The 26,524-nt window shown below is 44.9% G+C and overlaps 1 protein-coding gene, 1 long non-coding RNA gene and 1 pseudogene across 3 annotated transcripts; 2 read left to right on the forward strand and 1 right to left on the reverse strand.

Moving 5' to 3' along the window:
• Positions 1-646: 646 nt before the first annotated feature.
• Positions 647-11,048, forward strand: LOC120663020 (annotated as a pseudogene).
• A 2,593-nt stretch (positions 11,049-13,641) lies between these two features.
• LOC120663037 lies at positions 13,642-17,168 on the forward strand. 2 transcript variants are annotated; one of them, XR_005670271.1, is made up of 2 exons: positions 13,642-16,629; positions 16,774-17,168. It is a non-coding gene; the product is annotated as an uncharacterized LOC120663037 (long non-coding RNA). The 2 variants fall into 2 exon arrangements; XR_005670270.1 differs by having other exon boundaries at positions 13,642-16,520.
• Positions 17,169-23,830: 6,662 nt separating this feature from the next.
• Positions 23,831-24,729, reverse strand: LOC120663038. The gene is made up of 3 exons (XM_039942064.1): positions 24,452-24,729; positions 24,286-24,366; positions 23,831-24,204 (listed from the first exon to the last, which is right to left on the reverse strand). Exons 1-3 carry the CDS (start codon positions 24,519-24,521, stop codon positions 23,885-23,887), a joined length of 471 nt encoding a protein of 156 aa, XP_039797998.1. The 5' UTR covers positions 24,522-24,729; the 3' UTR covers positions 23,831-23,884.
• Between the last annotated feature and the right edge of the window lie 1,795 nt (positions 24,730-26,524).

Here is a 26,524-nt window from a genome sequence, read left to right on the forward strand (position 1 = left end):
CATTTCTCTAAAGCCACCGGCCATGGAAACTCCTCAACCCCGAACCACTGCCACCGCGCTCGGCGGCGACCCACCACTGGCCGCTTCGCCCACAACCCCCGCCGACTGTTCCACCCACCTCCCACCGAGCTACTTCCTTTGATTTGTTACTTTTTGTATCTCGGTTGATACTTTACGTTGTTGTAATGGGAGGGACTCTCGATTTGGCTCTAAATCCAGAGGTCTCTTGCTGCAGCATTATTCCGCTATACTTTTTTTTTGAAACCTCTGCCGTACTTTTCTTTATACCTTATTTTATATGAGAGAATGAAGTGGATTTATTTCACTTATTACTTCGTGCATCCTAAAATATAAGTAAGTTTGTTCTAGGCCAAACTATTCTAACTAAGTTTATAGAAAATATAATAAAAGTTGTAGGATAATAGTCGGGAAACCTCGATGAAGTTGAAAAAGGATAGGAGAAGGTAGGAAGAAAAAAAATACTGAATAAAGACATAACTCCTTAAAATATCTGGGTGTTCCTAGATATGCCAACACTAATTCTTTTACATAGTCTGTTTGAAATGTTAAACTTTTTACATGCAATAATTCGTTTTTGGGAAAATCGTTCCCGCGGACCCCCACCCCCTCCTCCCGCACTCCACTCCAATGGCCGCCACTCTCCCGCACTCCCATCTCCGCCTCCACCTCCCGCTCTGCACCCCCATCCCCTCCTCCCGCCGCCGCCATCGCCTTCGCCTCCCCTCCCTCGTCGCCTCCTCGCGCCTCCAGAACCCCACCACCGCGACCCACCCGGTCCTCCCGCCCCCGGCACCAGCCCCCTCCGCCGCCCAACTCGCCGCCGAGGGGGCCTCCCTCGCGCCGCGCTGGGAGCATCGATTCCCGGGCTCCGTCTCCGCCCCAACAAGCTCCGCCGCCGTCGGTGGGCTCGCCGAGGCGGAGGATGCCGTCCTGCGCGCTCCCTGGAGGTGCGTCGCGCGGTGGCCGCCGAGGCGCTCGTGGCCGTGCTCAGCGGCGGGAAGGTGGGCGGACTGACATACATCAATAACCTCACGGCACTGATGGGGCCGTTCGTGGACCGCGTCGTCGTCGAGGCCGCCGCAATGCGGCGGGACCGGCCGGACCTCCGCATATGTCCTTTTTTTTTTGAAGCAACAGGAGGAGTTCAAGACTCCTACTGAATATATATATTAAAACAAAGGGAAAAAGTCTTTACAACGCGAACTTCAGGAAACAAAGAAAGAAAAAAAAAATCAAAACTAAAACTAGGCTCAACCAAAGGAACTTATCCATTCTTCTAACTGTGGTTTGTGTTTCGCCTTGACTCGATGCATAAGCAACGCGAGTTCTTTTTTGAAAGTAGCCCGGCACTGCCCCAATGACGGTTGAATTCCTTGAAATATCAGTTCATTTCTTGCTGTCCATATGGTCCAACATAACAAGATGATTAAACTCATGAACATGGGTGAGCTGATTTTAGCCTTGATGCTTTCTATGTTTCCAAAAAATGAATCTGAATCCACCGGAGTTATTTGCAACATATTCCAGCAAGTTAAAGCTAGCGGGCATTGGAAGAACAGATGTTGCGAGGTTTCCTCAATGCCGTTATTACAGATAGCACAATCATATGATGGTAGAACCATATTCTTCCTTCTGAGAATATTTCGAGTACTTAATCTGTCCACAATTAGAAGCCAGAAGAAGACCTTGTGCTTGTTTTGACAGCAAGATTTCCATAGCCACTTGAAAACTGGATGAGCGTCTGCATGACCAAGAAGATGGCGATATGCTTTTGTGAGGAGAAGTGTGGCGTGCCCCAAATATAAGTCCACCAATCTTTCTCAACCGAGAGCTGAAAATTGTCTAACTTAATCTCCAGGAGCAAGAATTGATTGTAGGCTTCCACTGAGAGAGGTAAAAGGAACAATGTGTGTAGAGGTTCTGTATGAAATGCTTTATTGAAAGTCACTCTCTTATTTTTTACAAAAGAAAAGAGTTCTGGAAAAATTTGGCTATGCACATGACCATCCCAAAGGTCTGTCCAGAAATAGCATGATGAACCATCTTGTAGACATACTGAAGCCATTCCTTTAAAACTTTGTAACAACTTTAAATTGTCACGCCACCAAAAAGAGCCCTTTTTTATGTGACTGGGCAGTTTTCCATTTTGATAATGCTTTTCCCAGACAAGCTGAACCCAAGGAATGTCTTGTTTGTTAAAGAATTTATGCAAATTCTTGAGCAAAAGGGCTTCATTTTGTGTTCTAAGATTGAGCACTCCTAATCCCCCTTCTTCCTTTGGTAGACATACCATATTCCACGCTGCCTTGGGAGGTGTTTTTGCATTTACATTGGCTCCTCTCCACAAACAATGTTTTCTGAACTTATCAATTTGTTTGATAACAGGTTTTGGTAGGAGGAAGGTCCCCATTTGAAACATTGGTAAGGCAGTAAAAACAGAATTGGCCATTTGTAACCTTCCTGCTTGTGTCAAGAATTGAGATGTGGCTTGCAGTCTTCTTTCACATTTGGAGATCAGAGGTAGGAAATCATTAACCGTTGGTTTCGAAATTCCAAGTGGCAAACCTAGGTAGGTGAAAGGAAGAAACCCTTTTGAACAATTGAAACTTGTAGAGAGCAAATCTAACTTTTCATCATCTAGATTTATGGGGACCATCATAGATTTGTTAAAGTTAACTGTCAAGCCAGTAGCCAAAGTGAAGGTGTTCAAAATGTCATTCAAAGTCTGTAACTGTCTCACACACCCCTCCATAATGATGAGTGTGTCATCTGCATATTGTATCACTGGAAAAGTATTATCTGAAGTGCACAGGACTGGCAGGCGAAGTAAACCTTGTTCCAGAGCTGCATTGATGAGAGTTTGAAGAAAATCAGCTGCTAGAACAAACAACAAAGGTGAGAGTGGATCACCTTGCCGAACCCCTCTTTTACAATGAAAAGTTTTTCCAGGTACTCCATTTAGCAAAACCGAGGAAGTGCCAGAACTAAATATAGAATGCATCCATGAAAGCCAAGTACCCCCAAAACCTTTTGCCTGCATCAGGTTTAACATTGCTGTATGCTCCATTCTGTCAAAAGCCTTTTCAAAATCCAATTTCAGAATAATAATTTCCTTCTTACTTTGATGACAAAGGTGTAGATATTCAAAGGACCATGCTAGGCAATCTTGAATTGTCCTTGTCTTGATAAAACCATACTGATTTTTGTGTACTAAATCAGTTATTACTCTTTGTAATCTGTTAGCCAAAAGCTTTGTGATTAACTTCATGGAACAATTGAGAAGAGAGATGGGTCTAAAGTCACTAGCTATACATGGGTTATCCATTTTCGGTAATAAAGTAATGTATGAACCATTTATACTTTGGAGACAAATGTCACCCTTTTGAAAGTCCTCACACAACTTGTAGAAATCTGGTGCTATGATATGCCAACATTTTTTCAAGAAGTCATTATTAAAACCATCTGGTCCAGGAGTCTTATCAGTAGCCAAACTTTTTACCACAAGGTCTATTTCTTCATGTGTAAAAGGTGTTTCCAACCGTTCTAAATTCTGGGCTGATTGTAAGAGCTGATCAAGATTATGAGGCATCGAAACTGGGTTGGAAGTGCCCAATCTTTCTTTATAAACTTCCCACAAGATTTCAGCTTTGCTATTATGGTTAAAAACCTCTGTTCCATCTTCAGTTTTTAGAAGCGTAATCATTTTCTTTCTGTGCCTGATCGTAGCAGTTGAATGGAAGAACCGAGTACTAGCATCTCCAAATTTAACCCATTTGACCGTGCCTCTTTGCTTCCAATAAATTTTTTGTTGATGTAACAAAGCTGTTAATTTTTCACCCAGCAATTCTTTGAAATTCCATTCTTCCAGAGTTAGATCTCTATATTCCTCCAGAATTTCCATGAGAGAGAAAACCAATTTGATGTTTGCAATATTATCTGAAAGACTCGAAATGTGTTTTTGCCAAGCCTTTAGAACTCTTCTCAGATTCTTAAATTTAGCAGTTAACACTTTTGCCGAATCAGTTTGGTTAGTTGGTAAAGACCAACCATGACTCACCACTAGTAGAAAGTGCTCATGTTCCATCCAATAATTTTCAAAGCGAAAAATGTTTCCTTTTGGGATTGCAGTTTCAACTTGAACAAGACAAGGAGTATGATCAGAGATTTCTGAGACTAGTGTTGACACCGTTGTATTAGGATAAGTCAAAGTCCAAGTTATAGAGGTAAAAAACCAGTCTAAACGTTCCAACAAAGGAGGGTGCTGTTTATTCGACCAAGTGAAACGCTTCCCTTGCAAAGGTAATTCAACAATACCCAAAGAATTGATTGTTTCATTAAAAAGCAACATCGCTGTGACATCTCCCCCTGGTCGATTCCTATTGTCAAGTGACCTTATCAAGTTAAAGTCTCCCACTATAATCCAATCTTGTTCATCAGGCATTTGAATATTTTTGAACCACTCACAAAAGTCTCTCTTGCCATCAGGAGTACAAGGAGCATAGATATTTGTTAAAAGCCAATAGTTTCCATTATGCAAAGATTTGAATTCTAAAGACATTGCAAAATCATTCTGAAACACCAGGGTGCCTTCAAAGAAAACTCCTTTCCAGGCTACTAACATTCCTCCCGAGGCACCAACAGATGGTAAACATACAAAGTTATCAAAAGATGTAGGGCAAATGTTCTTCAAGAACTGTAAATCAAAAGAGGCTTTCTTGGTTTCTTGGAGGCAAAGAATGTCACAGCCACTTTCAACCACTTTGTTTCTTACTGAATCCCACTTCAAATTAGAATTAACCCCTCTAACATTCCAACTTAGAATTTTCCAAGCTCTGTTATGCGTCTGATTCATGAAAGCCCAAACTAAGAGGAGTAAAATGAAGGAGTAAAAAATTACTCTTCCTCAGCCCAAGCAAGATCAATAAACAAAAGAGACATAAAAGCCACAGCCACTTATCAACCAATAAGTTCACAAGATAACAAACTAGATAGATCCGATACAAAGGTTTGTGCAACATTAAAAAGACATAGTGACAAAAGACCCTCCTTTTCGCAATAACTGCTAAAAAACAGTTACTTCTTAGCCTTCTTCTGTGCTTCTGAAACCTGATCATTTTTCTTGTTCTTAGGTTTCACTTGTTTAGCTCCACTACGGGCAGCTACAGCATCTTCAGTATTTTTCTTCTTACTTTTAGCTTTACCCAGGCCTACATTATCAGAACTAGAGGCTTGGACTGACTCTTTCTTGCTTTTGACACCAATAGCTTCTTTGACATTGGTTCTCTTCTTCCTGAGAGCTGCTTCTGAAATCTTATCTGCATCTAACTTGCAAAAGGTCTCACCCAAATTCCTGATAATGGATGGAGAAAGGATTGGTGGTGCACTATCACAAGCTAGACAATTCTTGTCTGCACAAGTATTCACTTTAAAACCATTGTAAGCTTTTTTGATTCTTAGGCTTCTTCTCACAGAAGAGTCCACCAGAATTTCCTCTTTTCTCTGCTTCTTTTTTTTGTTGGTTGTAAAACCCTCACATTCTGACTGTGTGGGGCTTGTAACTGGTGTTATGTCTTCAATTACTGCTTTGCCTTTCTTATCAACAGCTGTAGGAAGTGAAATTGTGGAGCACCCAAGAACAGAATCTGCTGGACAATTTTGGGGAATATGAAAGATGATGTTTCCTGTCCCTGAGTTGAAGAAGTCCCACGCTTTGGAGCACAGAAAGTTCTTTGCCCAGCTGAAATGGGTAGGAGATAACAAAGCAGTTGTGAAGAAATTACTCCATTCAGCAGGAATATTTACTGACGACTTATCGACATTTCCATCTTTAAAGTGTTGAGCCCATAATCTTACAGCTTCAGCATTCTGCCTTGGAAAGAAAGATTTAGAATTTGAAGCCCAGTAGTTTGCTAGACCTGGGTCCATAGAAAAGCTATCAGCTATTTCCACAAACCCCAACTGAATATTTCCCTGATTATTAAGAATTTCCACATCTTGCTCCTGTGCATCACCTTCTTCCATCTCTGCATCACCCATTAACATATTTTCTGGGAATTCTTCTACTAAGAAATTTTCAAGTGGTACCACTGGCAGCTCTACAGCATTTGGGAAATCTTCAATTTGTTCAATTTCAACATTTAAATCAAACTCCTCTTCAATGACATTGGGCACCAAAACATTTGCCTCAATGAAAGCTTCTTCCATAATAATTTCCTCACCCACCTCCCCTGCTGCAGGATTTAAGATTTCGCCTGCATTAATTGGTTGATCAGCATCCTCCAAAGGCAAATCATTTAAGTCTAACTCAGGGTTGGCTAAAGGAGCTTCCAAGCCTAGAACCAGATTTGGTTGTTCTATCCCATTTTCTGGCCATGGCTCCCAACCTGCACCTTGATTGTTTTCCCCTTCTCCAATGCCATCTTGTACATCTTCTACTGGCCCTGGGCCGACTTGACCATGACCAAAAAAATCAAAAGGAGCATTTGGATCAGGTTGATCATCAGGTAAGGGATCTTCATCTGGTGGCATTCCACCCAGTAGGTCATTCTGAATTATTTCACATTGCACTGTCCAAGATTCACCATGAAAACCCTCCGCGTCAGAAAGAATGAGAAACTGTGGTACTGATTCAAGATCAAGTACCCGAGCCTTAACAATCAACCTAGCCAATTTAGAGAAATCTTTCTCCCAAGAAACCACTCTCCCAAAAGAACAAACTGCATTATCAAGATATTCCTGCTCCCAGTAGTCAACAGGGAAACCCAAGAGCATAAGCCAGCACTCTCTATTGAACTGAACTGATCTCCAGTTACGACCACGATTATGCTTGACAAAACTCAAGTTCACATCACCAAAAGCATGTGGGCTATTCAAGATCAGATTGTCACAATCATGAATAAAGCTGAAACGAACGTAAGCTTGGCCAAGATGGCAGGGCTGAATATCCACAATCTCTATTCTCAAATGATCAACCAAGAACTCATGAACTACTTCTCTGATGTTATGGAAGGAGACGAGATTACCCGGAAACGGATCAATGGTTACAATTGCCAGTTCCTCATTGCGACGACGAGGACGTCCAACCACAGCACGCACTGCCGGTGTCCTGTTCTCAACTGGCTGCCAATGCATTCCTCTCGGCAAGTATGGAGCAGGGTCTGCACGCTGGAACGCCATTGACGAAAAGGTGTTTGTCTCTGGGGAAGCAGAACGTGAGCTACCCTGCTGTTGATTAGGGATTTCTTGTATCGGCAGATACGAGGAAGAGGAAGGGTCAGCAATGTTGCTAGACTTGCCATAAAGAGCTTGGTGCATATTAGTAAACGAATCAAACACAGGTGGACCTTGAGAACTTGCCCCACCCATCAGAGAAACATCTGAAGGCATTTCTGCTGTATTATCTAAAAGAATTTCCAACCCATTAAAAACAATATTTTTCAACTGAGCAGAATTTCCTTGTTTAGTGTGACCCGGTAAAACATTCGAGACATCATTCCTTTCTAAAGAAGGCGGAATTTTTGCCTTCCAAAAATGACCCTGTTCCTTCTTTTTAGCCCAACAATTAATAGCAATATGACCCCAACTTTTGCAGGAGAGACACCGAATGCTATTGCGACAATCACGCCTTCCATGTAACGAGGAAAGGCATCTAGAGCAATTAACGAAATTATTACCTTGACTGTCTAGTGGCCCATTACTGTGAGAAGCATTAACTCCTGGTTTTCGAATTTGAAAACCCGTGTTCTTCGCAAGAACTCTGCTCTTCAGAACACCTGCAGAATCATGTGAAGAACTAGAAGGCTTTGAAGATTCCACAAAATTCAACCGCTCAAAAGCAGAGATTCTGGGGAAAACCACCCTGGAAAAAACAGATTTCTTCACACCAATTGGTACACAATTTTCTCCAGAAAGAGGTGGTCCTTCTTTGACTGCCTCCACATAAGAACTGTCAGAGCAAGCTTGCAACGTCCAAATGAGACCACTAGAACGAAACTATCACGACTGAACCCCGTGCTGACATTGATTGGTTTTCCAAACCTTCTCCAAACCAAAGCTTGACAATCTAAACCCGGTTGCAGGTTTAGACGAGGATCCATGAGGGGCAGAAGAGAGATCAGATGCGTACCTCGTTACTCCATTCTCTCCCGGCCACTCCTTCATTCGTAGCTTGAAGAGGAGTTTTACTGAAACTCCCGCATATGTCCTTCAACGCGCGGGCAAAGGTGTACATCCAGGAATCCGGTCTTGTCGAGCTAGTCAAGTAAAGATCCCAGCTTTGCATTCCTTCATCTGTTTCCTCGGTTTATTTCTGTTCTGTCTGCACAAGAACTGTGATAATTCCACTACCAGATGCATTGCCAATCATAAAAATGCAATTTTTATATTTTATACACGTGCAATTCTCCATTATTGAGATGATTACATTGCATACTTTAGGTGGTTCAAGCAGACATATCCCCAAATTGCCAAAGTAATTTGTGCGTGTTCTGGTGATTTGGGGAAAGTAAGGATGATCATAAAGTGGCTGAGGTCAATTTATGTAAAAGGAGATTTTTTGGGACGTGTCCTTGCCAATGGTGGATCCTTTTTGAACAGAAGCTTTGAAGAATTGGAAGAGATTATTGACTATCTGGAAAGCTGTGGTGTGAGGAGAGACTGGATTGGTTATGTGGGTCAGTAGATGTCCACAGCTGCTGAATCTGTCCATGGATGAGTTGGAGACAAGAGTGAGGTTTTATACGGATATGGGAATGGATGAGAAGGATTTTGGCACTTTGGTCTATGACTATCCAAGAGTTCTTGGATTTTTAAGTTTGGAAGAGAGGAACAGTAAGGTGTTTGCTTTACATTTAGTTTAAGTTCTGTGCTATTTTTGTTGCACACAGTACATTGGCAGGATTGTTAGCCTCTTTTGTTTTATGCAGTTCATTTTTTGTTCATTGCTACGAAAAGAAGAGTTGATCTTCAGAATGGTTGAAGCTCTATTTATTTTTGTACTCTAGGAAAAAAAGGGTGAATACAACTGACTCGCAGTATGTCTTTCCCCTACTAATATTATGCATCAATGTGCTGATGAGCAATATGTGGTCTTATGTGTTGAGAGTTCCATATGAAATAATTTATCTACTTTGAAGTGTGAATTGATAAAGAAGTAAGGAACTCATTTACTAGCCCTCCTTGTTACTTTTGGAAGGTCTCTGATAACTACTGAGTTAGTTTAGATATTACATTCAGTTCCTTGACTTCTATTTTTCTAGTTGCTAACGAAATATCATTCTGGGTCACAGGTTCAATATCTCAAAGAAGTTTGGTTTGAGCAACGAAGAACTTGGGAGGCTACTGGCTTTAAAGCCACAACTCATGGCCTGTAGCATTGAAGAAAGGTGGAAGCCTCTTGTGAAGTATCTGTATCACCTGAATGTTTCACGGGATGGCATGAAGCGAATGCTGCTGGTCCAACCTATAATATTCTGTCTTGATTTGGAGACAGTGATAGCACCAATGGTAACTTCATACTTGCTTTGAAATATATTTGCATCTTTTAGCTGTTATGCGCTTTTCAACTTCTGGTATTCACAGAAAACTATTATGATTATCTAAGCTTCTCCTTGAAAATTGTTTGATTTGTGAGACTTCCTCTTTAAATCTCCAATAGGACTAAGTGTTTAATTATTTCTGCACAGTGTGCTACTGGGGTTTATAGATCTTAATGGTCTGAAGTCTTGTAGTTTGACTCCTCTACCTCTATGCAAACATCTGTTTCAGGTACAATTTCTACAAGATATTGGTGTTCGGAGTGATGCAATCGGCAATGTGCTTGTGAAGTTCCCTCCTGTATTAACTTATAGCCTGTACAAGAAAATACGGCCAGTGGTGTGTTCTCATATCTTGTTATTATTCGTTTTGGTTTCTGCAACTATTGCTTCAATTTGTTTTGATTTTACAATACTTGGTTTTTAGTAGAAAATTGTGTACAAAAATTTCTCTTTCTCCTTTTCTTTTCCTCTGTACATAAATTTTGTTTTTCATATTTCATACATTAATTAATGGTGTTAGGTATAAATGGTGTCCCTCCTGTTCCTTAAAAAAGACTTTGGCAACATATTTTCAGTTAAATGTGTTAGGTATAAATGGTGTGTTTGTTTCCAGATTTTTTACATATTCCTTATACTATTCCATATGTCTTACACGTGTGCAAACCAAAGGTTATATTCCTGTTGACAAAAGGTGGAGTAAAACAGGATGACATTGGAAAGGTTATTGCTCTGGATCCACAGCTCTTGGGCTGTAGTATTGCAAGCTAGAAGTTAGCGTCAAGTACTTCCGGTCACTGGGTATCTACCACTTTGTGCTCGGTCAGATGGTTGCCGACTTTCCAGCACTTCTCAGATACAACGTGGACATCCTAAAGCCAAAATACCAGTACTTGAGGCGTGTAATGGTGCGGCCACTGAAAGACCTCATCGAATTTCCGCGGTGAGTTGGAATTCGTTGTTTGCATCTAAAACAAAGGTATCAATACCTAACTGATGCTTTGCCTTTGTTGTGGCCTTCACCCTTGTACCTCTCCATTGGATGGTTTTCAGGTTCTTCAGTTACTCCCTGGAGGACAGGATAGAGCCTCGGCACCAAGCATTAGTGGCCAACAGGATCAACATGAAGCTGCGATACATGCTGACAGGATCTGATGAAGAATTTGCACAGAGGGTGCGAGAGGCCGTTGAGAGGAGAGCGAGATTCGAAGCTGGAAAAGGTGCTCTGGAGACATTTTCAGATGCTGCAGAGACATCCAAGGAAGAAGAAACTAAAACAGCAGCAGCATACCAAAACAGCGTAGAGGTAGATTAGATAGATGATGTATATGTAGTATTTCTGCAAAAATCCGAGCAAATCATGCCTCCTTGCCATGTTCATGTTCTGAAGGGGAAAGAATTACAGGTATTTTAGGTCTTTTTACTATAGACCAGAATGTAAAACTACTATGCTTGTAATCCATGAGGAGTTAACAAAGATAAAATTATAGATATTCTCTCAGAGGTCAAAATAAAATCATATTGGTTAAAAAAGGTAAAATCATACATATACCATATACACAAATATGTGCATACATACAGAATTACAAAATTAACATTCAAACTTTACACAAGAATATGGATGAAACCATCACAAAAAGGGAACACCAATTCACAACTGATGACAACCATCTGGCTGGTCTGTGTGCCGAACTGAAGAGCAAGATGTCTGCATACGTCCATGATTTACATGGCTTGCTTAGGCCTTGGGAGGTGGCGCGAGGAAGGGGATTGTTGGCACGCCGGGGATGGACATGGACGGCATCGGCGGCAGCGTCACCTTCGGGATGCCAGGGACTGCCGGCATCGGCGGCAACGTCACCTTGGGCACGGCAGGCATGACGACGGCAGGAACCGGTGGAAGCGCGGCGCCCAGCATGGCTGGCACTGCGGGCACCGTTGGCACGGTCACCGCCGGCATCGGTTGCACGGCGACCGCGGTTGCTGCAGGGATCTGTGGCACGGTGGGCAGACATCCGGAAACAAGCAAATGTTAATACTCACAATCTCACATGCTGATTCGAAATGGAATGGAAACAATGCAAATGCTGTAAGGGGGAAAAAAAGGAAAAGGAACAGAGAGCAGCTGCAAACCGTGAAATACAGGTTGCCAGGTGGCAAAACAAAAAAGAAACAAGAGCGGCATCACTTACACCCAAACATTCGTGAGTGTAGGGGTCAGAACATTTTACTTCTTTATCTAAAAAAAATAACCACCCAAAAGCTAAAACAGCATCGATCATCTGAATATTTTTCAGCAATCAGATTCATACGCATCGATCTCCCGTTTTCAGTTTTGCCCTACATACCGGCATGTCGGCACCACCCGCTCCCAGAGGCAGGTTCTATCTGGACAGAGATTCAGAGAACGATTTGCAGCGCATCACAGAGCGCTTGCTCGTCACGGAGCTCAAGCAGATTGATTCATACGCAGAAGGCCTTCACTTGCACATGAGCTCTCATGGCTCATGACTGGAGACGCGTGATGGCGTTTGGCTCAGTCCCTGTTGATCTGGCACAAGCTCTCGCCTAGGTGTGATGGTGGCTGGGCACACGCCAGCCGGCATGGTGCGGTCGGCGGCGGTGGCGAGAGACGCCCAAGCTCCGACGCACAGCAAGCCGACGACCGCGCGCCACGAGCGCTCATCCAACAGCACGTTCGCCGAAGGATCGGGGAGCTCGAGGTGGAGGGCAGAAGGAAGGACGCGGCTGCGCTGACCATGTCAGTCGGCGGCCGGCGGCGAGGGGCAGGGGGCGGACGGTAATACAGTCCGGGGTGGACGGTAAATCAAATACCGTCCACCCTGGATGGTATGGTAGCCGTTGGATCGGATATATGCCTCTACGATTTGCGGCGTAGGGTAGGGTGGGAAGCGAGGATCCTTGGACCTTTTCTTTTCTTCTTCCTCGCGCGCTCGGCCTCGCCCTCGGCTCGACCGGTCGCCGGCGAACCCCTCGGCGACTCTGGTGATACAAGTAGCAATATCTAGAGCTCGCATGTCGTCAATGGTGGTGGTAGGGTGGTTTCCTTGCAGGATTATATTTGTAGGACAGATGATTGTTGGCAATTGGCATGTTGCTGGTGTAGAGTTGTTCAGAGCCCTGACCTCCAGTTCATCTCTAGTCTGTAGCTCCGTCAATCTTGTGCAGATCAAGGCAAGGGGAAAATGCTGCGAGATAAGCTTCTACTCATTCCATGACCATGTCCAGATGTTGAGGACAAAAAGCATTGGATGCTCTGACCACAGATGCTACTAAAGTTCAGAGTGCTATGCTGACTCTGCCTATGAGTAGTTCAGACTTGAGAGTGATACATCGCTTTTAATTTATTTTTGCGAAACAGCTTGAACCCACGCATACCAGAGCGCTTTGGTTACTCTAATTATTTTCCTTGGGTTCCAATTTTTAGGAGTGAGTTGCATCTGAAGATCGAGCAGGCCTCATTTACCATCAGTTTTGAAAAGGTTTCATACTTGTCCATGGCCGGTACCAACCATCGCTGTGACTGTGATTGCTAAAGCAGGAACTGAAAAATCAAAGCCATGAATTAGATTCAGAATGATTGGTCCCTTTGCTTGTGCCAGCCAACTTTGGAAATATATGCATTACAATGGTAGTTGAGAACTCTGTAGTGCATTTAGTCTTGGCATTAGCTATTTTGTTGATTGCTCCATCCATTCCTTATCCGGTTGATTAAAACCTGCCCCCGTTTGCTGCCTCCTCCGCGCTCCCCGCCAAAAAGCGGACGCGTGGCGTTCAGCCGTTGCTTTGACTACTTTGCAAAAAAGCCCTCCATTTTTGCAGAAATAACAAGTAAACCCATCTCATCCAGACAGTACACCAACCACATTCATATATTTTTCACTTAGAACCTTGTACTAATATTTATTTCAACATGAAGAAGAAAAAATTCGATAATGCCGCCGTCTTCACAAAACCCCCCCGCAAGCCACTTTTGCAATAACCCCCTCCCGCATCCCAAAACCTAACCTTCTCTCTCTCCTCCCTCACTCCCCGCCGCCCACTCCCTCCCTCTCCCGCACTCCCTGCCGCCGCCCTCTCGTGCTCCCGGCCACTGCCTCCCCTTCCCTTCACCCTCTCCGCCTGCCTCCGTCGCCCCTCCCCGCCTCCGCTCCTCCTGCTCTGCGCCGTCGCCGCTCGCTCTCCCGGGGGATCCAGATCCGGCGCGGGGAGCAGCTCGGAGGGAGAGGGGCATGGGAGCGGGCGCGGGCCGGCCTAGGCACGCTCGAACTGGTAGCCGGCCGCGTCGCCGTTGGCGGCGAGGGCGGCAGCCGGCTGCGCATCGCCTGTCCGCGGGCGTGGCTCTCGTGGCCGTGTTGGCTAACGGCTTACTGTAGGACATCGGGCTTCTTGACCCGCCTCCGGCACGCCGCTGCTGGACCAGCTCGACGCCCTCGCCTCCGCCCTCGCGCTCCGGTCCGTCGGACACGGAAGCACGGTGCGGCCTCCATCCCTTCCCGCTCGGTTGTTCCCGCTCCTCTTCTCTGTTTGTGGCTTTCTTCATTGGTGTTCCGACTCTGCTATTTTCTATATGCCTTATCCAACTGTGAGTATATCTGTCTCATGTAGCTACTGGAAACTACAATTTTAGTAATAGAGGTGAGGTATCAGCCTGCAAACGGTGCGGCTCGGAGCGCACCTGAGCGTGACCCTCTGCTCCTCCAGTGTACAAGGAGGTTCAGGGGTCGAACCGCTCCGTAGGTGCAGCTGCCCCGTCAAACCCGCGGGTAGCCGGGGGGCAACCCACTTGCACAGCTGCACGGCTCGTCGTTAGCTAGCTGCTGCCTAGCCACGTCAAATAAGCTTTGAGCAAATGATGATGCCCACCGCTCGTAAGCTGCTGCATGCTGTCAGGTTTGGGGAAGGCAAAAGAGAATTCAGATCGGAGGGGTAGCGAATTGAAATTGCTGGGCAACGGCAAGCAGCTGTATTGGCTGGGTGGTGGAATTGATGTCGACGGGAACAGTGAGAGGTTCGGGTCCACCACAGGGTCGATGGGTCACGAACCCAATTGCACCTCTTTCATTCAGGATCGATCCGCTCCGATCCGCTACTTAATCTGAGGAGCGAAGCGAGTTCACAAAAGGATTGAACCGGACCCCCTGCAGGCTGAGTGAGGTAGTTCCTTTCTTATTTGCAATCGTAGCTAAATAAGTCAATGGCATCTTAGCCTTGCTTACTTTCGTTGTCTCGATGTACTGAACCAGTTAGAGAAGGATAAAGCTTAATAGACTGCATTTTGTTTGTTCAATATATCTAAACTCCAAAAATAATTTGGATGGTTAGTCCCACTTTGTAGTGTCTCAATTCGTCAAACATATTCATGGCTTTTGCAGTGCAGGATAATTGATATACAAGTCTGTTCTTATTAGACAGGCGTGTTCTAATTATTAGCACCTACAACCACAATAGATGTCTGGTCTGCAGGAATGGATTTGTATATTTTAGGAAAATACAGCAGGGGAAATCCCTGCTGTGATAAATAAATTATAAAAGTGTTGGCGTTTTGTCTTCAAATCACAGTGATGACTGATGAGCTGAGGTCATTTTCATAACATAGCTGTTGTACTCCTACTCCTACTGAGCACCTTAGTGCCCTCCGATTGAAATTTTCGACAGCTGAATTGATCTATAATTAGTTGTATTTTGCTGTAAGAAATGTCTTAGCAATAATGCAGTGACTTGATGAAGTAACTATCTTAAATATACGGGAACATGTAGCATTTGTGAATTCATTTGATCAGATTATACATGTACTCACTATGTTGCTGAAACTGTTGAAAAAATGTGCACTTCTTTTGGCATTCCTTTCATCCATGAGTCTTGGTAGCTGTAAATTGAACGACTTTGTCATGCCTAAGTTTCATGATGTATGGCGCTCCAAGTGCATGGCTATGGAATGACTGAATCTTGTGAGATCATATGTTTAGAATACCCAGAAAAAGGACAAGGTCATCAATTTGGGTCAACTGGATTACTTGTCTCAGGAGTTGAAGCAAAAATTGTAGATATAGAAACATTGAAATATCTGCCACCAAATTAACTAGGAGAAATTTGTGTTCAAGGACCAAAAATAATGTAAGGTAAAATTTTGATAGTTGACTGTATATATTGTGTTTTAGTTCTTTCTCCATATCATCAACTATTAAATAGTAGCAAGGCCAGTCAAAAATATTATACTGGGTTGTAGTAACTGGTAGTATTGTTTTTAGTTGCAGACTGACAATAGATCCAAAAGTCCTCCATAGTATTCTGTCCTGGAGGGATACTGTAGCCAAAACATTTTCCTACTTATTGAATGTATTGTTTTTAGGGAATTTCAACAATGTGCAAGCTACTGAATTTACAATCAAGCAAGGGTGGTTGCATACTGGTGATATTGGGTACTTGAAAGAATCCCTATTGTTTTACAAACACATATTATCTGTTTTTTAAGAGCTTTTGCTTATAAACATGTGGGTTGGAAAGTAGTAACTGGACTGTGCTTACTCAAAGCAGATTGCCTCATTTTGGGCCTTTCTGCTGCTAATGTTTGTAGTTCAACTAAGTATTTGGATTCAGACAAATTATTATTCAGATTTAGGACATAGTTATATTTTCCATCGAGAGTACTTGATACAGTTAAACTTTTACAATCACTTTTCAGATATAACTAGAAAAGACCATGTGTTGTGGCCACCATCTATATGTCCTACGCGATATCTATTTGGAAGAATGGAAGCGAAGGACAGATTCTTAATGGCAGCCTGGAACTTCCAGACAGATTTGTGTGTGCATTTATAGAGTTCTGCTCTGCGTATAGTTGGAAATAAAAATAAGGTGTCTCAATTTTCACCATGCAGAGGTTCCAGCAGTAAGCGAAGATGTGTCGCTGATATGCGCAACCTTAGAGATCAGGTGCTGGAGGTGCTGTTTCTCTTGCTATGCTCTAGATTTGTGTGCCTAGATGATAGAAGCAAGATCAATGAATGAACTCGATCGGTCCAATTCACCAGATCTATTTGATCATCTTTTGGTAAATGATGACCTTAAAACTTGCTATGTAACAAACTGAAAGTAATTCATACAGATAATTGCTACCTTGCCTACCCTTTTTACAATGCAAAATTCCAATTTATGATCATCATCTTTTCTAAATAATTATTATTGTAACCTACAGAAGTTGCTCTCTGGAGGTGCTCCTGGATGAAGATGAACAATGGGCCTTAAGATAAACTAAATTAACTCCTTTTGATAACTGCTTATATGGGTGCATTAGATGATCCAAAGCATTCTTCCAAGACTGCAAAAGTGCTTACATGAATTTTGGATCAATTCGCATCAATGAAAGCTTCAGAAATTACCTTAGGACAAAAAGGACATGAAATCTATTTCCATTTGGTATTCATTTGTGCTTGAATGAGATGAACCTTAGCTTGGGATTGTACCTTCTTTTTGAGTATTGGTGTACTTCACTACTGTCCAGAGATGTTTGTTCGTCCAATGCTGATAACAATAGAGCCTATTACCTTCTGACAATAAAGGGTGAAGAATTTGTTGTCTTGAATTTTATTTGATTTTATTGTATTGCTGGATTTGATTGTTGAAATGGTAGGGCGCGCATCGCGCGCCGAATGTTCTAGTATATAAATATGTACATGTCCATCCGAATCAAAGGCAAATTCCTGAAACTGAGACCAGATTCAATGGAGGAGCTGAAATCTCAAGAGTGGAGGGGAGGTGATTTGTGTTATGGTAACGTCAAGTAAGCTTGTAGGAGTGGGAGGTGCCAGGAATGCAAAACATTCCCAAGGGTAGCAGCGAAATGCCTGGAGAAACCACCCATCCCTTGCATCGTTCAACGGGCTCAAGCTGCCATCCATCTTCTGGGTCGCCATAGCTTCATCTCGATGGGTCCATGCATACACGGCTCAAGTGCTGATCGCATCATTCTTGGAAAAATGTGCCTGTGATACGATGATCATCTGTTGCATATATCTATCTTAGATCGTAAAATAAAAAAGATAGTGGCATATATAGTAGTGACATTATATTGTTGCATGCCTCACCGAAATTACCTACTCAAATAACTAATCAAAAAGCTGACCAATCCTGCAGCATCAGGTAACAAACCTAAATGTGACAGCCCGGCTGGTCCTGAAACCGCGCGCGTACGGGTGCAAGTGCAAGCAAATGTGATGTGTGTGTAACAGATCTGGGGCTACCGGAAGGTTCATACAGTTGGGCTAGGCCTTACAACTAGACAGAATGATGTGTGCATAAAGAAGAGACTGATAGCAGCTGCATGATGAAGAACGAATGGCATCTGGACAAAGTAAAGTCAGCCCTGACTTTGCCGTGGTGAAGTCAGGGAATCCGCGCCGTCGGATCGGATATATGCGGCTACGATTTGCGGCGTAGGGTAGGGTGGGAAGCGAGGATCCTTGGACCTTTTCTTTTCTTCTTCCTCGCGCGCTCGGCCTCGCCCTCGGCTCGAACCGGTCGCCGGCGAACCCCTCGGCGACTCTGGTGATACAAGTAGCAGTATCTAGAGCTCGCATGTCGTCAATGGTGGTGGTAGGGTGGTTTCCTTGCAGGATTATAATCGTAGGACAGATGATTGTTGGCAATTGGCATGTTGCTGGTGTAGAGTTCTTCAGAGCCCTGACCTCCAGTTCATCTCTAGTCAATCTTGTGCAGATCAAGGCAAGGGGAAAATGCTGCGAGATAAGCTTCTACTCATTCCATGACCATGGCCAGATGTTGAGGACAAAAAGCATTGGATGCTCTGACCACAGATGCTACTAAAGTTCAGAGTGCTATGCTGACTCTGCCTATGAGTAGTTCAGACTTGAGAGTGATACATCGCTTTTAATTTATTTTTGCGAAACAGCTTGAACCCACGCATACCAGAGCGCTTTGGTTACTCTAATTATTTTCCTTGGGTTCCAATTTTTAGGAGTGAGTTGCATCTGAAGATCGATGAAACTGAGCCCAGATTCAATGGAGGAGCTGAAATCTCAAGAGTGGAGGGGAGGTGATTTGTGTTATGGTAACGTCAAGTAAGCTTGTAGGAGTGGGAGGTGCCAGGAATGCAAAACATTCCCAAGGGTAGCAGCGAAATGCCTGGAGAAACCACCCATCCCTTGCATCGTTCAACGGGCTGAAGCTGCCATCCATCTTCTGGGTCGCCATAGCTTCATCTCAATGGGTCCTTGCACACACGGCTCAAGTGCTGATCGCATCATTCTTGGAAAAATGTGCCTGTGATACGATGATCATCTGTTGCATATATCTATCTTAGATCGTAAAATAAAAAAGATAGTGGCATATATAGTAGTGACATTATATTGTTGCATGCCTCACCGAAATTACCTACTCAAATAACTAATCAAAAAGCTGACCAATCCTGCAGCATCAGGTAACAAACCCAAATGTGACAGCCCGGCTGGTCCTGAAACCGCGCGCGTACGGGTGCAAGTGCAAGCAAATGCTACCGGAAGGTTCATACAGTTCGTTCTTGTTTGCCTACGAGCAGCCGACTTGTAATTGTGTAATGATCGATGGTACCTTCACCTGTACTAGAATGAAGATTGATAAAGATTCTGAAACGAAATAATATCTGAGTTTTTGGACCTTGTTTTTTTTCAGCATAGCAAGAAATGCCATAAAGCTGAAACAAGAAATGTCATAAATAGTCCGTGTTCCAGGGGAACAACCACCACCACTGGGCGCACAGCCTGGACCGGCGGCACTCGGCGCTGTCGCACGGGAGCGGGGGCGGAGGGGAGGGGTCCTTCTCGTTCTCGTTCAAGAGGGCCGCGGCGGCGACGGAGGTCGCGCCGGAGCTGGTGGCGGCGCTCGTCGAGGACGCCGTCGTTGTGTAGCGTTAGCGTGTCTGTGGGCGCCCCCCATTTCTTGGTTCCTTTTTACAGGCATTCCTGATTCTTTTTTTTTTCTCACGTGATATCGTCACATCGGTTTTGTGTATAATTTGTTGTTGTCTGATGCGTTCCTCTGGTACGGTGTTCCAACGTGACAAAAAAAAGTGCATAGAGAGCATGTTTCAAATATTTTTGGGTGATTTTTGAACTTGTTTTTCTTAACAGTATTTTTGAACTTTTTTGAGGATGCGTTTCTCCTCTTTCTAGCGTGCGTGCAATTGGCGGTTGAAAACGAAATTAGGATTTGCAAAATGGGCTGCCGCGGGTGCACAGATGGCTGCCTGCCCTGTCCGGCCTGGCCCAACCCAAATCAATGCACGATTTCCTTTCTCTGAGTGGAATTTTTTTATTTTTATATTATTTTTTATTCGATTTATCAAAAATATATGTCGCTATATTTTTTTTGCAAAAATGTCACCCTGCCGCCGGTTCGTTTGGCGGTAAGGAGTTACCGCCGGATGAACCGGCGGTAAGATCCTTGGCCCACGGCCCATGGAACTTACCGCCGTTTGATCCGGTGGTAGCTCCTTACTGCCAAACGAACCGGCGGTAAGTGCTACCGCCGGGCTACAGTGCGGCTATAGCCGGCTGTAGCTGCCCTGTAGACGGCCAGCGCACTACCGCCGTTTGAAACGGCGGTAGGTATTCCCACAATTTTTTAAAATTATTTTATATGCTCTCACTGTTGTAATTAATTGTATAATTATTTTAAAGACGGTCTGAACTGTAATTATTTTCTTTATGTTTAGAGATATTTCAAAAAATAATAGAGATAGCGGAGGTTAGGGAAATATTTTTTAAAAAATTTATACAAATTAGATTTAACTCTAATAGTCTGTGAATATATATATTTTTATGAGATATTCATGAGTTTCAATTACAATTTTGATGTCCTGTCACATTGCATTAGATTCTTCTGCACCCCAACTATAATTAAAAATGTGGGAGTACCTACCGCCGTTTCAAACGGCGATAGACATGCGTGAACCATGCCTATAGACTAAATAGCTCCATCTATAAATAGAACATCGCCCCATCTCATATGAAGTCAGTAGCCATCTCATACGAAGTCTTTAGCCATCCCCGCACGACCACCATGTCTTTCTCTGGTTCTATCTACATTCCATGGAACAAGATTAGAGAACCTGTGCCTCAAGAAGTGCAGGTTCCAATGTGCTTCTGCGGTTCGTTGTGCAAGCTGATGGAGTCCAAAGTTTTGGGCGATGACTTCGGCAGGAGGTTCTTCATGTGTGAGAATTACGAGTACGATCCGCCAAAGCGCTACGGCAAGGACAAAGCGAAGGTATCACCTCGCACTATCTAGTTTGCGCCTTCGGAGTTCAGTATGTTAATTCTAACTCGGCTTGGAAATAGAGTCCACCACCTCTTTGTGATTTCATACAGTGGCTGGACACGGAGCAATCGACCGAAGCTAAGGAACACGTTGAGCGCGAAGCAAGGTGGGCTGCGGAAAGGTGGCAGCGAATGCTGCAAGAGGAAAAAATGAAGGAGAAGCGCAAGAAAGATAAAGAAGAGATCCAGAAGAGGTTCGCAGATGTGGAACGTCGGCAGGCGGAGGAGCGTGAAGCTGATAGGGAGAGGAAGCGAGAGAGGGCCCGCCGTGCGAATGAGGCGGGACCCGAGGCTATTAGGAAGGGGAAGTATCCTCGGTGCACTCAGTAGATGACTATCATGTAATGTTCGAATTTCATATTTCCTAAGGCATGTTAGGTCTAGACGGAACAAGACGTTAGCGTGTTCTATGTACATGTCAGTGCAATTGTTATTGTAATTTCAATGTCAAATTAATCTGCATTGTGTAATTTGTACTAGCTACAACTAGATTTTTCAGAAGCATTGCCCTATAAATAAACTTTTCAGACCGACACGATGACAACTCTATGGGCATATATCGGCCAGTACACACAATAAAAACAATGAAAACAATCACCGTTCAAACATTGAACACAAATTAAATAGTGGTCCACACAATTCAACGAACAGAACACATGACATGGCATGTCAGGACCTGTTGCAAGCTACGGTAATGAGGTCCAATACTAAACCTAACATGCCTTAGGTAATTCGAACAAATGTTACATTATTTATTCAGACGGAGCGGTACAACATCAATCATTCACGGGCAGTACCCTTATCACGTCCCGCGATGTCTGGTTTTGCACGCTCGCCTTTGCGTAAATCTTCATTTACCATCTTCAACCACTCCATATATTGTTGATCACGATGAGTGATCCACGTGTCAATCCACTCATGGAAATGACACCAATGAGTATGCGTGTCATCACCAGCGTACTTTTGCAAACAAGAAACGATTCAAAATTAATAAAAATAATAAAAGCATATTTACAAATTAATCTATACCTGTGATGTTGCACCTCTTTTTTGGACTTCCTCGATATTCTTTCAACACCAATACCTCTGGCCAAAAGTCTCGTAATCACGAGATATGTTCGAAACACAACGCATTTGGCAATAGCAATCGGGTGGCTCTACACCTTTCGGCCATACCTTGCAATCTGTAATACATCTATTGGGATCGTTAGGAGAGGGTCCTAAATTAGCCTCCATTTCCCGACGGAAAGCTGCCCGGGAGAATGAGGAGCTCATAGCTGTTTGTTTGGGCTAATTAAACAAAGTGGAAACTGAATTGCAAGTCTGTGCTCTCAGGAACCACAAGGTGCTCTTTTATACACGCAGGGCTGCTTGCATGTCCAAGCACTGTGAACACAGATATTACCTCTCACTGCTCCACAGTCGTCCACGGTTCTGCACTCGCACACTCCACAGTGCGCACTCATTCCACTTTAAACAACAACAGGACCTCTCACTGCTCGTACCATCAGTACTCACACGCTCCACAGCGCTCACTGCTAGCACTTTAAACACGGATTATTGCATCGGCCTACTCATCGCATCGCCCACTTTAAACTCGTCGTACTGTCACTGCATCGAATTACTCGTGATTATTGCACTGCCCTGACACAACCCATCGCCCGGAACACTACACGATACCGGCGTAATCGTCACAATGTAAACCATAGGAATTACATCATAATACAATGTTAATGAAACACACAGCAGAAATGCAGTGGCATGGCAGAACCCGTTGTAACTACAGTAAACAGATTCTGATCTAAGCTAACATGCCTTAGATAATTTAAAAAAACCCAACAAATACAACGATACAGCATGTCACTAGGACTAGGTAGTCCTAATAGCCGTACCCCCACGTAGCAAACTGCGTTGAGCCTTCTCCGCAGTATCCACCCATTTGCAGGTTGCGCAGGCAGTGGTGCCGGAGGGGCAGGGCCCTTGTTCTTGTGACAAGGGCAGTTGCAGTAAGGAATAGTGCATGGTTCATCTTGTGAAGCGGCAGCATTGCTGGTATCATCATCTTCGTCGTCTTTGTTACCCTCGCTCACTTCCTCGTAATGGTTCACCTTGCACTCCAGATCAAAGATCTTTATCTGGAGGTACTCGATGAACTCCTGAACTGAACCAATTGGTGCAGGATCGACCCACCTGGTAAACCCACAGTTTTCTGGAGCATCTGAAGACTGCAAAACAAATTTCATGTAAGGTGTCTCAATGAAGATAAAGAAATAAAACAACCGAGCATTACCCATGCGTGTGGGCATTTGAAGAAACGCCGACTGTCATCCATCCCGTCGGTGCACATCTGCACTAAGCAGTCCTCACCATGTCTGCATTTTGGCCACGTTTCTCTACAGTTATCGTATTGTCGAAGAGGAGTTTCATTGGTAAATTCACTCTTGTGCTGTGGCGGAAACTCAAACACTGGTTCCAGAAAGGAATCAGGTCCAAGAGGCCCCTCCCATATTATGGGGTCTCCCTTTCTTCCCCCTTTTCCTTTCCCAAAACCGTAGTAATTCTTCCCGCTAGATCCACCTCCAGACATTGGGTATACAATGAGCTTTGGTGTTTGAGTGGTGCTGGGAGTTCACAAGCTTGTGAGTATTTATAGGCGCACAAAGGTCTGATACCCAGAGTGTGGAGTGTAAATGCACATGAAAAGCCTACAGTATTCGCACGCTCAACACCGCTCACTCCTCCCACTTTAAACACGGACACGACCTCTCGTTGCTCTTGATTTGTACCCTCGCACGCTCAACACCGCTCACTCCTCCCACTTTAAACAACGACACGACGTCTCACTGCTCATGACTTCAGCACTTGCACGCTCCACAGCGCTCACCGGCCTACTCATCATAATGGTACGTAATGGACACATCGAATTATAGTTTGCACATGCATACATAACATAGTATGACGGAACAAAGTAATTAACAAGCTACAACCTGTAAACTAGATGCGTCCGCGCTTGCCCCCTCTCCTCCTGCCACGTCGCTCTGCAGCCTGGCCCGCCCTAGTGTGGTGCTGCGAGTACGTCAGTGGCTCCGGCGGGATGGTCTGGCGAGTGGACCGACGACCCTGCTCAGGAACAGGCGTCTGCTCCACCTGACTGTAGTCCTGCGTCGCGAGTGGGGCACCCCCCAGCTGTGAAGTGCCGACGACCTCCTGCGTCGGTGTAGAAGAGAAGAACGTGTTCACCCACTCCATCTGCGCGAGGTCGTCCACCTCCTGAATCTCCTCATCGTCGTCTGTCCCTCCCACCTGCCGGTACTCTGATTCACAAACTTCCATCCATCAATATTCAATTAAAAATGTACTTGTTACCGCAAATTAACAACTGGTCTTAGACGTACCTAAATCGTGTATTGGACGACGAAGAGACGAAGATCCGGCGCCGTAGGGATCTATCGACGGAAACAGCGACGAGCCGGGCGCTACACGAATAAGAAGTACAAGTTAATGAATAAAGTTTTACATGATACGGTATTGTAAGTGACACGAGGTTAGAGTACGATTTACCTACCGAGTACAAATGTGCCGGTCGCGGCACGTACGTGGGCCGAACTGCAGAACCCGAAGGTGTCGCCATCGTGTCAGGTGGCGGTGGCGGTGGCGGTGGACCTGACTGTGCCGCGGGTGCAGACCGTCGTGACGATGGACCGGTCACAGGAACCGGCCCCGAACTGCGAGGTGGGAGGAAGGTGTCGTCCTCACGACAGGTCACGGCTCGTCAGAATCGCTTGCACATATCGACGATCTTCTGTAGCGTGCTCTGGTGCTGGGCGGGCATCATGTCATGGTACTGGCCCATACTCGACGAAGCCTCGGACTCAATCGCTCGTATGACATCGTACTGTACCGAGAAAGGAGTAACATCATATGCAATCAGTTTTTTATACTGCAAAATCAATCAGAGAAACGTACCGCTATGGCGAAGTTCTGGTCTCGAACTACGGGGTACGTCTCCGACACCCTTGCAGCCTCGATCGGAGCCACTGGTGGAACGTGCACGACACGTGTGCGCGTCCTCGGCAGGTACCACCGTAGGTAGTCCGCGAACGCCTCGTCGCTGTGTGGCTGATCCTCAAAAATGACGTCGTCGAGGGCCGCGGCCCAAGAGTCGACGTAAGGACGGACCTTGTCGGCCCACCGCGAGCCTGGTGGCTGACCCTGACGTGTCCACCTATAATAGAAAGGTTGAGCGATTCAATGCTAAATGGTAGGTTATAAAAAATGATGAATTATTAACAGAACTATTTATTCGGTACCTGTGGACGTGGGCCTCCACTGAGTGCACAATCGGGACCGGGGTCTGTTGGTAGAGACCGAACTGCCTCATAACCCGGTGAACGTGGTACTCCTCGACGTGTAACAATAAGTAAAACAAACGATGTAACATACCCTCCTGAGGCACCACAACGAACCCATCGTAGGTCTGTCAATGTCTTCGTGGTCTGCAGACAGCTGGACGTACGGCTCGAAGTCCATCTCTGGCCTACCGACGGAAAAGCGCTCGTAAGACCAGAGCTGTAACAGTAGAGGACACCCAACAAAAATGGGCTCCTCTGCTGAGACCTTCGTCATGCCCGTGCAAAGACCCCTGTAACTCGCAGCCAGAACGGCAGAACCCCAACTGAACTGTGGCATCTCGTGAAGTGGAGCATCAGCAATCGACCTCGCCAAAGGAATGAGCTGTTTGGGGCACGAGTCACCCTGCGAGCTGCAGAACATGACCCAGCCGGACAGCCACAGTAAGTAGGCCTCGAAGTGCCTAGCAACCGTAAAGTCGTCTGCGTCTGCCCTCATGTAGTCCGCCTTCAAAATGGTACGAGTCGTCAATGCAAATACGTATCAATATAAGTACGGAAAGAATCAACATTTATGTACTCACATTGAACTGTAGGAGCCACCTCTTTGTCGGTCTGTGTGCGTGGTTCGCAGGCAAGGGCCGGTACGGCAACGCTAGCTCGTTGCCCTGAACCCCGGCAAACTGAGCCAAAAGGTCGTCGTGCCACGAGAGTCCCACGTCCTCTGCACCCACAGCTCGTCCAGCACACAGCAAGCCTAGAAGCATCGCCACGTCCTGAAGAGTAGGGGTCATCTCACCGACCGGGAGGTGAAACGTGTGCGTCTCCGGACGCCAACGGTCGAGAAGTGCCGCGAGGAGGGACATGTCGAACTGGAACCGTGGAGCCCTGTCCCTAGGTCGACGTGCAGGGTCGGCCATATCTCCCTCCACAAGTCGCGCAATCGGGAGAAGACCTAAAGCGCGTAACCTGCATCGCGAAAATGAAAATCAAGTTAGAACAAATGGTTAACGAAACAATTAAAATATGTGACAAATGTAACCCGTACCTAGGAACCCAGCGACGGTGTATCGGCATCGTCGACATGGGCACACGAGCCCGAAACGTCCCTAAGCTGATGCCACGGACCGCAGACATGTACGACCGGTGGCGCTTGTCGACGAGAGCATCTAGCAACTCAGGGGTGGCTCCTTCCTCGTGCGCCATACCTGTATAATAAGATTTATTACAAATAATTTCAGAACATAAATAACAATATTAAGCATAATAACATTAACATAATAAA

Source organism: Panicum virgatum, chromosome 2N (assembly GCF_016808335.1).
Source record: "Panicum virgatum strain AP13 chromosome 2N, P.virgatum_v5, whole genome shotgun sequence".
NCBI classification, from domain to species: Eukaryota; Viridiplantae; Streptophyta; class Magnoliopsida; order Poales; family Poaceae; genus Panicum; species Panicum virgatum.

Bases quoted from the DNA above. Each gene is read 5' to 3' on its own strand.
- LOC120663038 (XM_039942064.1), bottom strand. From the start codon at position 24,521: ATGGCGACACCTTCGGGTTCTGCAGTTCGGCCCACGTACGTGCCGCGA. The intron at 24,367-24,451 runs GTAAATCGTACT...TTATTCGTGTAG, and splicing joins GGCACATTTGTACTCGGTAG to CGCCCGGCTCGTCGCTGTTT. The intron at 24,205-24,285 runs GTACGTCTAAGA...TTTGTGAATCAG, and splicing joins TCGTCCAATACACGATTTAG to AGTACCGGCAGGTGGGAGGG.